The sequence below is a fragment of the Ochotona curzoniae genome, unplaced genomic scaffold (genome assembly GCF_017591425.1).
Source record: "Ochotona curzoniae isolate NIBS_2020 unplaced genomic scaffold, NIBS_Ocur_1.0 scaffold_4701, whole genome shotgun sequence".
NCBI classification, from domain to species: Eukaryota; Metazoa; Chordata; class Mammalia; order Lagomorpha; family Ochotonidae; genus Ochotona; species Ochotona curzoniae.
The window spans coordinates 67113547-67126033 of NW_024467122.1; the positions used below are offsets into that span (position 1 = coordinate 67113547).

At 45.3% G+C, this 12487-nt stretch overlaps 1 protein-coding gene across 1 annotated transcript in view; it reads left to right on the forward strand.

Annotated features, from left to right (window-relative positions):
• Positions 1-12487, forward strand: part of TLN2 (talin 2) — a 179278-nt gene that overhangs the window by 123104 nt on the left and 43687 nt on the right. Inside the window, exons 40-43 of the mRNA XM_040968654.1 lie at positions 178-324; positions 3657-3758; positions 6403-6522; positions 11740-11886. Of these exons, the coding sequence (XP_040824588.1) occupies positions 178-324; positions 3657-3758; positions 6403-6522; positions 11740-11886 (516 nt within the window). The remainder of the gene's footprint in view (positions 1-177; positions 325-3656; positions 3759-6402; positions 6523-11739; positions 11887-12487) is intronic.

Genomic DNA, 12487 nt, shown 5'->3' on the forward strand with positions numbered 1-12487 from the left:
GCTACCAGGATTAAAACTGGCACGCATATGGAATCCCGGCGCGTTCAAGGCGAGGACTTTAGCCGCTAGGCCATGCTGCTGGGCCCTCAATTTTATAAAATGTATTCTTAAATGATCTGGAATGACTGGTTGCCATTTTCTTCTGCTTGAAGACATTTGTTGTCACTCCCTCCTCAGGCACAGCACACTCATGATGCTATCACAGAGGCTGCCCAGTTGATGAAGGAAGCTGTAGATGACATCATGGTGACGCTGAATGAAGCCGCAAGCGAAGTGGGGCTGGTGGGAGGCATGGTGGACGCCATTGCAGAAGCCATGAGCAAGGTAGGCCTGAGCCCCCCAGACTCCTCCTCTTCTTCTCCTATCTCTTTCCTGCTTTCTCTCAAGTGCTGACAGTCAGTCCTGGCCACTTCCAGCAAGGCCATCCTCTCCTTGGGTGTTCCAGGTAGCCTACAGGTGTGCGTTCAGATGGTCATTACTTTTTAAGTCACTTAACACCTTCCTTCTACTTGTGGGGAGAGGTATATGGAGAAAGACAGATAATAATATTGTTTTGAAATATGAACAAACTAATTTCAAAAGATGACAAACTATTTTTCTCTCCTGTTTGCTTTGTAGGGAACAAACTTTTTTTAATTTATTTTAATTATATTTTTGACAATCTTTACATAGTTGATTAGGGTAAAAAGGTTCAAGGGCTATAGGAAAGTGGGTAAGACTATTATTTCCATATTGTTTCTGTAGGGAACAAACTTTAAGATGAAAGTAATGCAGGGATTCTCAGGTGCTGGCCTTATGGGATCATGGAAAGCTTTTAGAATGTACATTTCCACACCTGAACCGGTCAATCAGGAGCTATCTAGAGTAGAACCTAAAAAATTTCCACTAGTTACTAAATGTGCTCATGGTACTGGTAGCAGGTCACATGAAGAACCCATTGAAAAGGATGTGTTGTTGCCATTAGTGAACTCTTGCAGGGGGCAGATCTAGATGATAGCGTGAATGTCACTCATTCAGTGACACATCATTGAGATGCATCAGCAGGGAAATGGGACTGCAGAGAGTTCTCACTGCCACTCTCCTACTCTGCTCCCCAAGGCATCCATCACTGCTCATATCAGTTTGACAGTCATTAGAATGGGCAGTTGTTCTTAATATCTAATTTCTGTCTGGTGATAGTGTAGCCAAGAATCTCAGACATTTGTATTTGGAAATGTCCACTGTCAGCTTGTATTCCTATGTATTCCTATAGTTTTTCAGGATAGTAAGTTGCCTTTAATTGCTCATTTAAAGCAGACTGGTTGTTTATATCTCCACAAAGAAATGATGCCCTGAAACTATCATTAGAATCATTCTCTTGACTCACCAAGCAGCCAGTGCTCCAATTGAAGACCCCAGGCTTCTCTTTGTCAGTGAGATTCCCAGCCTTCAAATATGGACAGTTTGGCATAAAATGGGATGAAATACCCTTTTTCCCAAGGCTCTTGGATAAGTACCAGTGGCTTTGTTTGATTTTTAGGACATTAGAATAACAGGATTTTGAAAGCAAGCCATGTGTCTACCAAGGATGTTAAAGAACAGAATCCAAGATTGCTTGATACAGATTAGAAACTCAACTGATAATCCTTTTGTTCTTGGGATTTTTTTCAGTCATTCTAATAAAAGGGATATATCTAATCAAAGGGATTTAATATATACCTGGAAAATGAAAGCTAGATCCTGGAGTCTTTGGCTGATATGCTCTGAGTCTTAAGGATCATGATGGGCTATAGACAAAAAAAGCAGCTAATGCCCCAATCTGATGTCAATGGGGTAACTACCGCTCACGAATTCCAGAACAGGCTGGGTCCTTCTGGAAGGGCTTTGAAGTCAGTGTGGTATTATGTGGCCATAGGAATTATAAGCTATTGAGGACATACACCAAAGAGGTCCTAAATAAAGGGTTTCTCTTCTTTGGTTATTATGTAATGTATACAAGTAAACTTGCGTTGCTACTGCTTAACTCTCATCTGCCCTCATTGGATATCCACAGTTCTTCCTCATTCCGCCTTGCCCCAGATTCTTGGAATTTTATGTTAGTCACATTTGTTTCATCTGAACTATAGTTTCTCTTTTTGGGACAAGAAATAAAATTAAAAAGGGAAAATAAACAATCAAACAAACAAAAACCTGCACTTTCCTACAAGAAAGGGCATATTAATATGAGAAGAGCTGGTTGGGGGGGTAGTTATCATCTCAAGGTGAACAAAAAGATTTTATTGAAGTTTGAAATCCTAAAACAGTTACCATTTGATTTTTCACATTTTCTTTGAATTGGTTGAAGGGTCATGGTGGTGGCCTATTACTTCCCATAACTCACAGGTTTGCCATAATTACCCATCTTCTGGGAGAGTCCTGGCACATTGCATCACCTGACACCTAAAGATGCTGAGTTTGCACTGAAGAGTGTGTTCACTACCCAGTCATATTTAACTTGCTTAATGTGCTCCAACCTATGGTGGGAATATTTAGTAGCATCCAAATTCCTGATAAAGAAACTGGGAAAGAATGGTGTAGAGTTTGTGCTGAAAGTTCTGGGGAAAAAAGATCAAGGCTGTATGGCCCCATCATGAATAACTCTTGACCAGATCTGTCAGTTTTTCTAAAACCATGTGGTGCTTGGGAATTGCCAAGGTTTGGGATTTTAAGTTACCAGCTTTGAGGCTCACTTACAAGCTCCGCAACCAGGTTTGGGAAATGCAAGTCTTCTGAACCAGCATATCCCAACCCTTCTGGGGACACAATCACTCCTTGAATGTCCAGCTCTCTACCTCATGGTGATCTTGCCCTTCTGTCAATTGTGGTTGCATTTGGGGTCAGACAAGCGATGGATTAGTGTATTCTTTCTATTCTCCCTCTTTCCAGAGTAGAGATATCTGTGGAGTGTACCACTCCTGAGGAAGCCCTCTGTGTTATAGATTCTGCCTTCCGTACTACTTTATGCCCCCAAGGAAGAATCAGGCTCACTCCCACCTCCACACGCAAGAGTGACATTGCCATCTCTTAGGACCCTTTACCCATCCTTTATGTGGAACCTATTCCTTCTCACCTGGGAAGGCTGAGCTCAAATTTCATGCTTCTGAGACACCTGCTAGGGGCTTCTTCTCACCTAATCCCCCAGATGCCTTTTTTGTATCTCTATTTTAGTCTTTATTATAGAAGTTGGTTCTGTTAATTCCAGTCCTCTCCATTCTCCAAAGTTCAGCATTCTTTTCTTTTTAAATAGCTATTTTTATTGGATAGGCAGATTTTCAGAGAGGAGCAACACAGAGAAAGACCTTCTATTCACTAATTCACTCCCCAAGTGGCCACAGTGTCAGAGCTGAGCTGATCCAAATCCAAGAGCCAGGAGCTTCTTCCAGGTCTCCCACGTGGGTGCAGGGTCCCAAAGCTTTGGCCTGTCCTCTACTGCTTTCCAGGCCACAAGCAGGGAGCTGGATGGAAAGTAGAGTAGCTAGAACATGAACCGACACCCATATAGGATGCTCGTGCTTAGTGGTGGAGGATTAGCCAGTTTAGCCATTGTGCTGGCCCCCAGAGTTCCTCATTCTAACCAATACAGTTTATACTTTGAAATTCAGCCTATGACTTTTGGGTTCTTTCTCTCTTTTCGGTAGCTGGATGAAGGTACTCCTCCCGAACCAAAAGGAACATTTGTCGACTATCAGACAACTGTGGTTAAATATTCCAAAGCCATTGCTGTGACAGCTCAGGAAATGGTAAGAAGCAAAGAGCTTCCCTGCCCACTGCTGGTTGTCCCCTTTACACACCATCACCCCAGGGTGTCAAGTCTGGGCTTCATATTGGGACACAGACTCGTGTATATTTCCAGGGCCTTCAAGTTGCAGTTTGTATCCTCTGTCTCTGTGTTTTAGAAGGCTAGTTTGCTGGGATCCTCATGAAAAACTGACAAGAGGAAATTAGAGGTGACAAGACCTGCACATGAGTATGGATGAGGAATGGAAGGAAAGAGAATGAGAAGCAAAGACAATGAGAAGGAAGGGAGTTGAGCAGAAGTATGAGGGCAGTGTATGGCAGGGAGTCCTCTCCCTCTTCACCTCTCAGAGGACTTGAGGGGCTTTTAGGGATCTAATTTGTTGCCAAGAGATGTTTTCAGATAAAACAGAACAAAGATCACCCAGCACAGGCTTGTCACTTTCTGAGAATTTTTTTTCTAAAACAAAATCCAGCGGAATTGTGTCGTATAGATCATTATGTTAAAATGGTATCATATCAAGAAACACCATTTTTTTTTTCATTTATTAAAACATTCATTCAGCTATGACAAATGACATCCTCCAAGATGAAAATTCAAGGCAAGTTCCCCTGAACCTTTGAAGGCTCAAATGCCACTGGATAAAATTTCAGAGGATGCCTGTTTGATGCCAGCCAGATAAAACCTGAGTAGAGAGATTGGGTAACCGTTCCAGCCCTGGGGGTGGCAGGATAGCAGAATGAGCCCCACTCACCTCATGTGGATCCTGGCTTAGCAGCCCAGAGCAATGCTCCAGATGGTTCTGCCGTCATGTAGCCGTGTGTCCACTAGAGGTTGAGCTTGGATCATGAAAGCTGCCCTGGCTGATCTGTTCATTCTGAGACAGTCTGTGCTTGTGCCAGGCTTCCTGCTGTTCAGAGGCTGTGGAAGGAGCAGAAAGCAGCTAGATGTGCTATGAAAAGTTTAGTCTGCCCGGTTTCATCGGTCTCAGGGGACAGACCTTGGATGCCATTGAGGAACTGTAATGTACCCAATTCCTGGTGAGCTGAGAGCAGGCACAGCCATGGAGACAAATATTACTGGGCAGTCTCCTCATGTGTCTGCTGTCAGACTTTGAGCTTTCTTGTTTCCACTCTTGATGTCTGTGGTCTGAAGGGGCCCAGCCTTGGGGTGATGGCTACTCCTAAGAGAGTTCAGCTGGTTTCTTGGGCAAGAAGGAGGCCAGTGTACCTCACCTGTGTCACCCCCAGTGGTTTTGTGCCCTTGATGGCAGAGCACACATGGAGCACCCATAGCACCCTGTTGCTCTTGTGAGATATGGTGTGTTTTCCTTGGGATCCATGACCAGGCCTGAAACCTGTGCTGTTCCTTGAAAACAGGTTTTTGATGGAATGGCTGTTCCCATCCATCTCAGTAAAAGTGGCATTATTTAAAAGCCAAGTTTTTTTTTTTTTTTAACTTTTAAAAAATATGTGTCTGCAAGGCAGAGTTAAAAAGAAAGAGAGTTAGAGGAAGACACTTTCAACTGTTGGTTCATTCCTCAAGTGGCCAAAATGGCCAGGGCATAATCAAGCCAAAGCCAGGAACCAGGAATTCCATCCAGGTTTTCCCATGCAGTGGCGTGTGGTTGGCCCATCTTCTGCTGCTTTCCCTAGACCATTAGAAGACAAGTGGAGCATTCAGGATTAGACCCAGTGCCCAAGTGGGATGTGAGCATTATAGGTGGAGTGGCTTTACTGGCTAAGTCACAATACCTACCCCTAAAAGAAATTATCGTGTCAGAGGGCCACAAACACAGCCAACACTGTGATCCAGAGCCAAAGAAGAGGTAGGGCAGGAGGACAGTCCCTTCATCGGGCACTTTTCTGAGTGACAGGTTTAACCTGTTGTGAGAATCAAGGCATAAAACTAGACCTTAGCGTGTTAGCTAGGTAAGATTGATGAGACACGTTATTCTGTGATCAAAGGAAAATGCTGTCTTGATGATGAAGAGGTAAGACTGGACCCTTTCAGCTATGGAACACGCTTAGCTAGACCTGCAACTGGAAATTTCTCCTTTAGGGGGCACAAATTCACTACAGTGCTTTGCTCTCAGAGTTGCTGGCCATAGCAGTGCCTCCACCCTCACTTCTCGCGCACAATTTCCTTAACAGCCCTATTCATGGGCCTACATACCTGCCCAGGGTGGGGACTGGCTTCTGGGGACCCAGAGCCTAGAAGGGTTCTCTGCAGCAACCTTGAGGCTTCCAAGGTTTCTCAGGGCCCTGCTTCTGGGGATCCCATAGGACAAAGCTGGCATAGGTTGCCACTGTCACCTGCACAAGTAAACCTGAAGGTCCAATTCCACGCTGCACGGCCTGAACGCTAAGCATGTGCCCCGACCTGGCCTGGCCAGAATCTGCTGGCCCAAGAGGGGCCCTGCAGGCCTGCAGGGTCTCTGGGCAGCCTCTTGTGTGTGCTGCAGCATGGACTCTGCTTGAACCGTCCCCTCCAGTGTCCAGTCCCAACTGCAAGCCTTGACCTTCATTCCATCAGGAGCTTAAAAGTGAATGACACTCTTTTGGCTTCTGGTAATGTTAACACAAGATTCTCATGCTTTTCTCTGTGTATGTGTGTGTGTTTGTGTCTTGCTTGTTTTCTTTTTCCAGATGACTAAGTCGGTTACTAACCCGGAGGAGTTGGGAGGACTGGCTTCACAAATGACCAGTGACTATGGGCAGCTGGCCCTCCAGGGCCAAATGGCAGCAGCCACGGCGGAGCCAGAGGAGGTCTGCCACCTTAAGGCCCCTATGTGTAGAAGCACACACACCCTGATGCCCACTTTCCTAACCCTGCTGGGGAAGGTCCTAGCCACACTCTGGGATTCTGGGGGACCCCAGCCCTGTAGCCAGAACCAGATGTAGTTCCTAGTAGTCTGCAGTCAACCCAGCAAGTTTCCAGCTGATAACCCTAGGTGGTACTCTTCAAGATGGGGCCTTCTGAGAGCTAACAGCAGGATATTGTGTACAGTGTCCTCCCAGGCTCCTGTGCTTGCTCCCCCACCTGTTGCCTCTGAGTATACACAATCCAGGGGCTGCCACTGTATTCTCATGTATTCCTCCTAAGGAGAACACCCCTCCCAAACATCTATGTTTTCCAAAGGCTCACATAGGTGTCGAAAGAGCCTAGAAGGGGACTTGGCTCTCCCTGTCTCTGTAGCCACATTCAGGAAACACAGTCCTACCTGACTACCCTTGGGGCTTTCTCAAAAGTGGCCCAGATCCCTTCCTCTGCCTCTTTCAGATACCTCTTCCTTAGCTCCTAGTATAGTTATGGCCTCAGAGGGCCTGTTCCCTTCCTAGTCATACAATGGCAAACATTAGGTCCCTAAGCCCACTTCCTAGCAGCCCCTATGCCGGGCATGTCTGCACAGTGTGAGTTTCAATGGACAGTGCACAGAGTGGGTGGAGCTCCAGGCAGCTCAGTGGCACCTGTGACATGCAGAAGGGAATCTGCAGACCCTGGAACCCATGGCTCCTTAAAGAATTCAAATTCCTTCTGAAGTACAGAATGCAGTCAAGTGGGTGGCAGGCACACTGGTAAGATCAAGGTAACTATGCCATGGGATTCAACCAGCTGTTTATTGAGCACAAATTGTGCAAGGCACTCCTAAGAGAACCAGGTTGTCAAACCAGAATGCTGGACTGAGCTTCTCATCTGCTTGCAATGATAGTCATAGTCCCCCAAGTTTCCTCAGTGCTGCCATTTCTCCCAGGGAGTCAGGCTTGAGCATGTCCTAACGAAGATTGCCCATTGCAGGGTGGGTATAGGGGTGGTGTACTACAGAAGCGAAGACCCAAGGCAAAGTGACTTTCTAACGTGTGTTGTGACAGTGCATGTGCCTAGGGGCATCATATATGTGCCTGCATACCTACGTTGCTAGCATGGGATGCCTCAAATTCCTAACAGTGCCTGCATTGGGGAGGTCGCAGAAGGATTATTGAGGCTGCAGCATGAACTGTTCTCTTTGCAAGGAGCAATTGAAGTTACTACCAAGAAAGAGCCTTAGCAGAGACCTACACCAAGGTTGTTGATGCTTGACTGAAGCTCATCATTTTTTTTTCCAAAATAGACTCCCTTTTTTTTTTTAAGCAAGACTAGACTGCAATTCTAGTCTGTCATTTATCTAAGCATGTGATCCATTTGATTAACGTTTGATTTGTGAATTTTATAAACAAGTGTAGGGAGACTTATGTTGCAGTCAGGTATAGTTGGGATGGGCCAAAGCAGGAAGGATGGGCTCTGAGAGGGAGAATTAAAAGCAAGAAAGAGATGTTGATTACAGCAAGGTTTGTATCTTTATCCCTAGAAACTATAATTAAATGGTATGGATCCCCTTCCCCCACCCCCTTCTAAAGCCCTGTCCAACTTTTAATTCTGAAGAATTACCAAGCTCATGAGTAAAACAAGTAGGTTTTTGTTTTGTTTTTTTATTGCAGCAGACATCATTGAAGCAAAAATATCTCATCATGCAGAGCAGCCAAGAAAGAAATTGTGTAGCTAAGAGTGCCAGGTCTGGTTGCTTGGGTTCCTGGCCCTGCGCTGGGAGCAGCTGATGTTTTCATTAAGGTTTTCCTTTTCCATCGTTGCATCTTGAGATGTAGTTTACAGTACTGAGGCAAGCATTGTGACCTAGGCCAGAGTGGGGAAGAAGAATATAAGACTACCAATGGTTTGTGAAAGAGAATTCTTTATGTGCATTTGCCAGATAGATATTTGGAGGGAAGAGGGGTGTACTAAGAAGATTAGGCAACCCCCAAAGCGATGTAGTGTTGTTTTTGACTCTAAGACCATGGAATTATTTGTGTAGCCACAAGGGTCCCACATCCCAGCGCTGGCAAATGCTTATGTCCAAGGCAGATAGGAAGCTGCCGTCTCGGCAGCAGCCATGTAGTCTGCTGCATGGAGTCAGCATTCTGGCCTTTCCCAGATTGTGGCAATTCTAGGAAAGGCCATAGCTGTGCCCTCAAACATCACCCGGGAGCTTTATCTGCTTGTTTTTCCACGGGAAATCTCCTTTGTTAAGAACGCTCTGAAAATGTCTGTCTACGGAAAAGTGACAGCCCTCTGGCAGCTGTGCAGTTCTTGAAGAGAGGAAAATCGAGATTGTAGGAGCTGCAACCTCTCCTTCTAAATCCTGGGGCTGAGGCTGAGCCACTGAGCTTTGTCGCACCACCATTTGCCATTACTGCTTGCCATACTGGCTGTTCTCAAAGCTGGTAGGTGCCCTGGTGGAGCACCTGTGGCTAACAACACAGCCCATTGTCCACATGAACTGGATGCCTGCTTGAGAATTGTCTAAAAACTTTCCACTCCAAGGGCACACTTCCTTGAACAGGGAAAGTGCCAGACAACCTGTCATCAAACAGGGACAATATTTGGTGGGGGAGGGAAGAGGAGTTCTTTGGGATTCAGAAAACCTTGTGATCTGTGCAGCTTTTTCCAAAAACTCTTAGGAGACCACTACCTCCCTCTCCCTGCAAAACACACTTTTTGTTCCCTTCCTTTTTTTTTTTTCTAAGTTTGTCATCTAAATTCTCTTATGGCCTTCTCAGCTTTCAAAGCTATCCCACGCAAATGGTATTTGCCCAAGCTTTAGAAGTCACTGCTTTTAAGTACTGGGAAAAATCTATGTTTCCCTCAATCTTGGGCAATAAGGAAAGATGATCATTATTTCTAGTCTCTCTCCAAGTGAAATCAGATCTGAAACTTCGTAAAACTGCGTTTTTCATTTCCCTCAAGGCACAAAACCAACAGACATTTTTCCCCATTTTCTTTTGATTTGGGCAGACAGTGAATTGAGGGTTTTTCTTGAGGCTCAAGTAAGACTTCTCCAAACTTGCCAATTGAAAACCCCAAATCCAGTGTCTTTGAGCAGCATTCCATTCTAATCAACACTGGTATAAAGTTGGATCACTCTGTGGTCTCACAAGACCATGTTTGGGTCATGTTTAGAGACACAGTGGTGCTTTGAGAAGCTTCAATTTTTAAAGACCTTATCTGTTTGATTAGTTTTACAAATGTAATCCCTGTCTAGGATGTTCCTCTGTTGGCTCTGCACATAGATTACTATGTATTGCGGATTGCACCCTGGGCCATCTTTGTGCCCCTGGAAAATAATAGTAACTTGTCAATCTGCAGCCATGGTTCAGAAGCTGCTGTGGATTCTGTCCCTTCATCCCAGCTGCTGCAGTGTGTGACATAAGTCATTTGTCTCTCTTTCACATATAAGCTACCTGAGGCTCCAGGTGCATATGTTTTTGAAGGCCACTCAACTCCAGTAGTTAGTAACCACTTGAAATCACTTGAACTATAAGGGTTTTTTTTGTTTTGTTTTGGTTTGGTTTGGTTTGGTTTGTTTGTTTTTTATTTTTGAATTTTCAAGGTGTTTCTTGCCCCATGTCCTCCTCCTCTGGCTGTTCTAGAGGTACTTCAACATAGAGAGATCTGTGATCATGCGAGCTCTTGCTCAGAGATTAGCTCTGACCTTCGAGCACTAAGGGTCCACTGGATGTACCTGGAAGGTGTCAAGAACCAGGCCAAGTCTGAAACTTGAATGCAGCATCCTGCTTCGGCTCAGCCTTGTTAATAAAGCAGCCAGCCTGTCCAGCCCAACAGATAGATTGAAGTGGCATTTTACTGCTGTGTGTGGGGGCTGGAATCCAGGTCTATTCCCACCTTGGCCACAGAGGCTCTGTGACTGCACTAGTGCAGACCTCTTAGCAGAGCTGCGCAAGGAGATTATCCAAGGGATAGCTTTGCCTGGTGATGACGTCTCTCTAGCACCTGATGAGCAATATACAAGATGTCCAAAAAACAGAAACTCACCTTTTTGACTCATGAGCGTTTTCTAGGACATAGATTGGAAAGTCCTTTGGGCCTTAAGAAATGAAAAGATCTTTCTCCCCTAATTGCAGTGTGTATTTCAGTCACAGGAGAGAGCCCTTTTAGACCTAGGTGAGCTCTCTAAAGTCTCAGACTCTAACATGATGATGCCAGAAGATGGCGTCTAGGTGGCCATCATTGCCTTGATCACCACAATCCCTGAGATCTCATGAATAGTATTCTTGAAAGATGCTGGAATTATAAGTCAGAGCTTCTAGCTGTTGTAAAGGCTTGAAAATAACCAGGCGCATGTGTAAAGCACTGTGTTCTGCTGTGCTGTTAATGACTTAACATGGACTGAAGGGAAAGATTGTTTCTGGCATCTGTGTTGAAAATGCAAAGTGCTATGAAACCAAACCAGAGGGGCAAACTTTGGGGAGGCAGCTGGCAGCCTGTTTAGAGTGGGGTTCATTGGGCTTCTCTTTGTCCAACTGCCTCTTCTAATCCAACATCCCAGAATGCGTGACTGCTGAGCCTTGACTCTGCAAATGAACCTTTTAACGAAAACCTCAAGCCCAGCTTGCTAGAAGGGAAGCTAGGGTCCCTGTGGTCATCCTCTCCATGTGCTTCTACTGAGAAAGGAAATATTCTGGTTGGTAAATACACCAATTTTATAGGAATTTGAGCTTTTAAAAATACACCTAATACTAAAGCTGTATTTTAAAACTTATAGTTAACCTTTAGTACTATTGTGAGGAAAAAAGACATTGCCTGTTTCAAAGAGGCTGTGACATACAGTAGGGACTCAATAAATACTTGTTGAATGGATGCCAGAATTACCCCACAGAGCCCATCTAATTAAATCTCTTATATACAAGGTAGTTAACATGGGGGGGTGCGTATACTAGTGTGCTTCATCAAGGCTGTGGACATTTCACAATCTCTTTTAAAGAGAGAAGCAAAAATCAACCAAATTCCATACTTTACCAGACAGAGGCTTCTCATAGGAGTGGAATTTTCCTAGCCAGGTGCCCATAGGACACAGGGAAAAATTTCCACCCAGGGAAGGCTTCAGTGGCAGGGGCCATCACCGCTTCTCCACCCCGGGCTTGCCTCTGCAGATCGGCTTCCAGATTCGCACACGTGTGCAGGACCTGGGCCATGGCTGTATCTTCCTGGTACAAAAGGCGGGAGCCCTCCAGGTCTGCCCCACGGACAGCTACACCAAGAGGGAGCTGATCGAGTGTGCCCGCGCAGTCACAGAAAAGGTAAGAAGTACTCCTGGTGGCCAGGCCCAGCCTGTGGACAGGTCCAGGTAGCTGTAATGGAGAAAGAAGCAGGAATCCCAGCTAGCCAAGACAGCTGACAGGTATGGAGACAGCAGGGGGCTGAGGGCATTAGCTAGGCCTAGAGAAATCCACTTCCTTAGAGAGCCTGGCTCTGACAAGCTGAGGTTCTTGGCTTCCCTGACTCTTAAAGAACCCACTTGCAGGCAAACTGGATCCAACTCCCCCATAGCTGCCTCTTGCTGACACTGTATGCCCTTTTTTCTTTCTTCCCAAGGAGGCTCCTGGGTGCTATGGACTGAGTCACAGGGATCTATAGTTCTTTCATGTCATCTCCTGATGTGCAGAAATTGCCTTTGTGAGGAGTGCAGAAGAACACTCGATTTTTTTTTTTACTGAAATAGTTTGTAAAGGGAATTGCAGTGGAGTTCACTAGAGTCATATGTAAAATGATGAAACTATTTAATGCCTAGCTCAGAAAGCAAATAGGGATTACGTGCAGTGATGTGTGTCAGAGTGCTTGGCCCTGCACCATTCAGGGAGTTAAACATTGAGTGATTACAAGCCACTGTCCTCCGTAAAC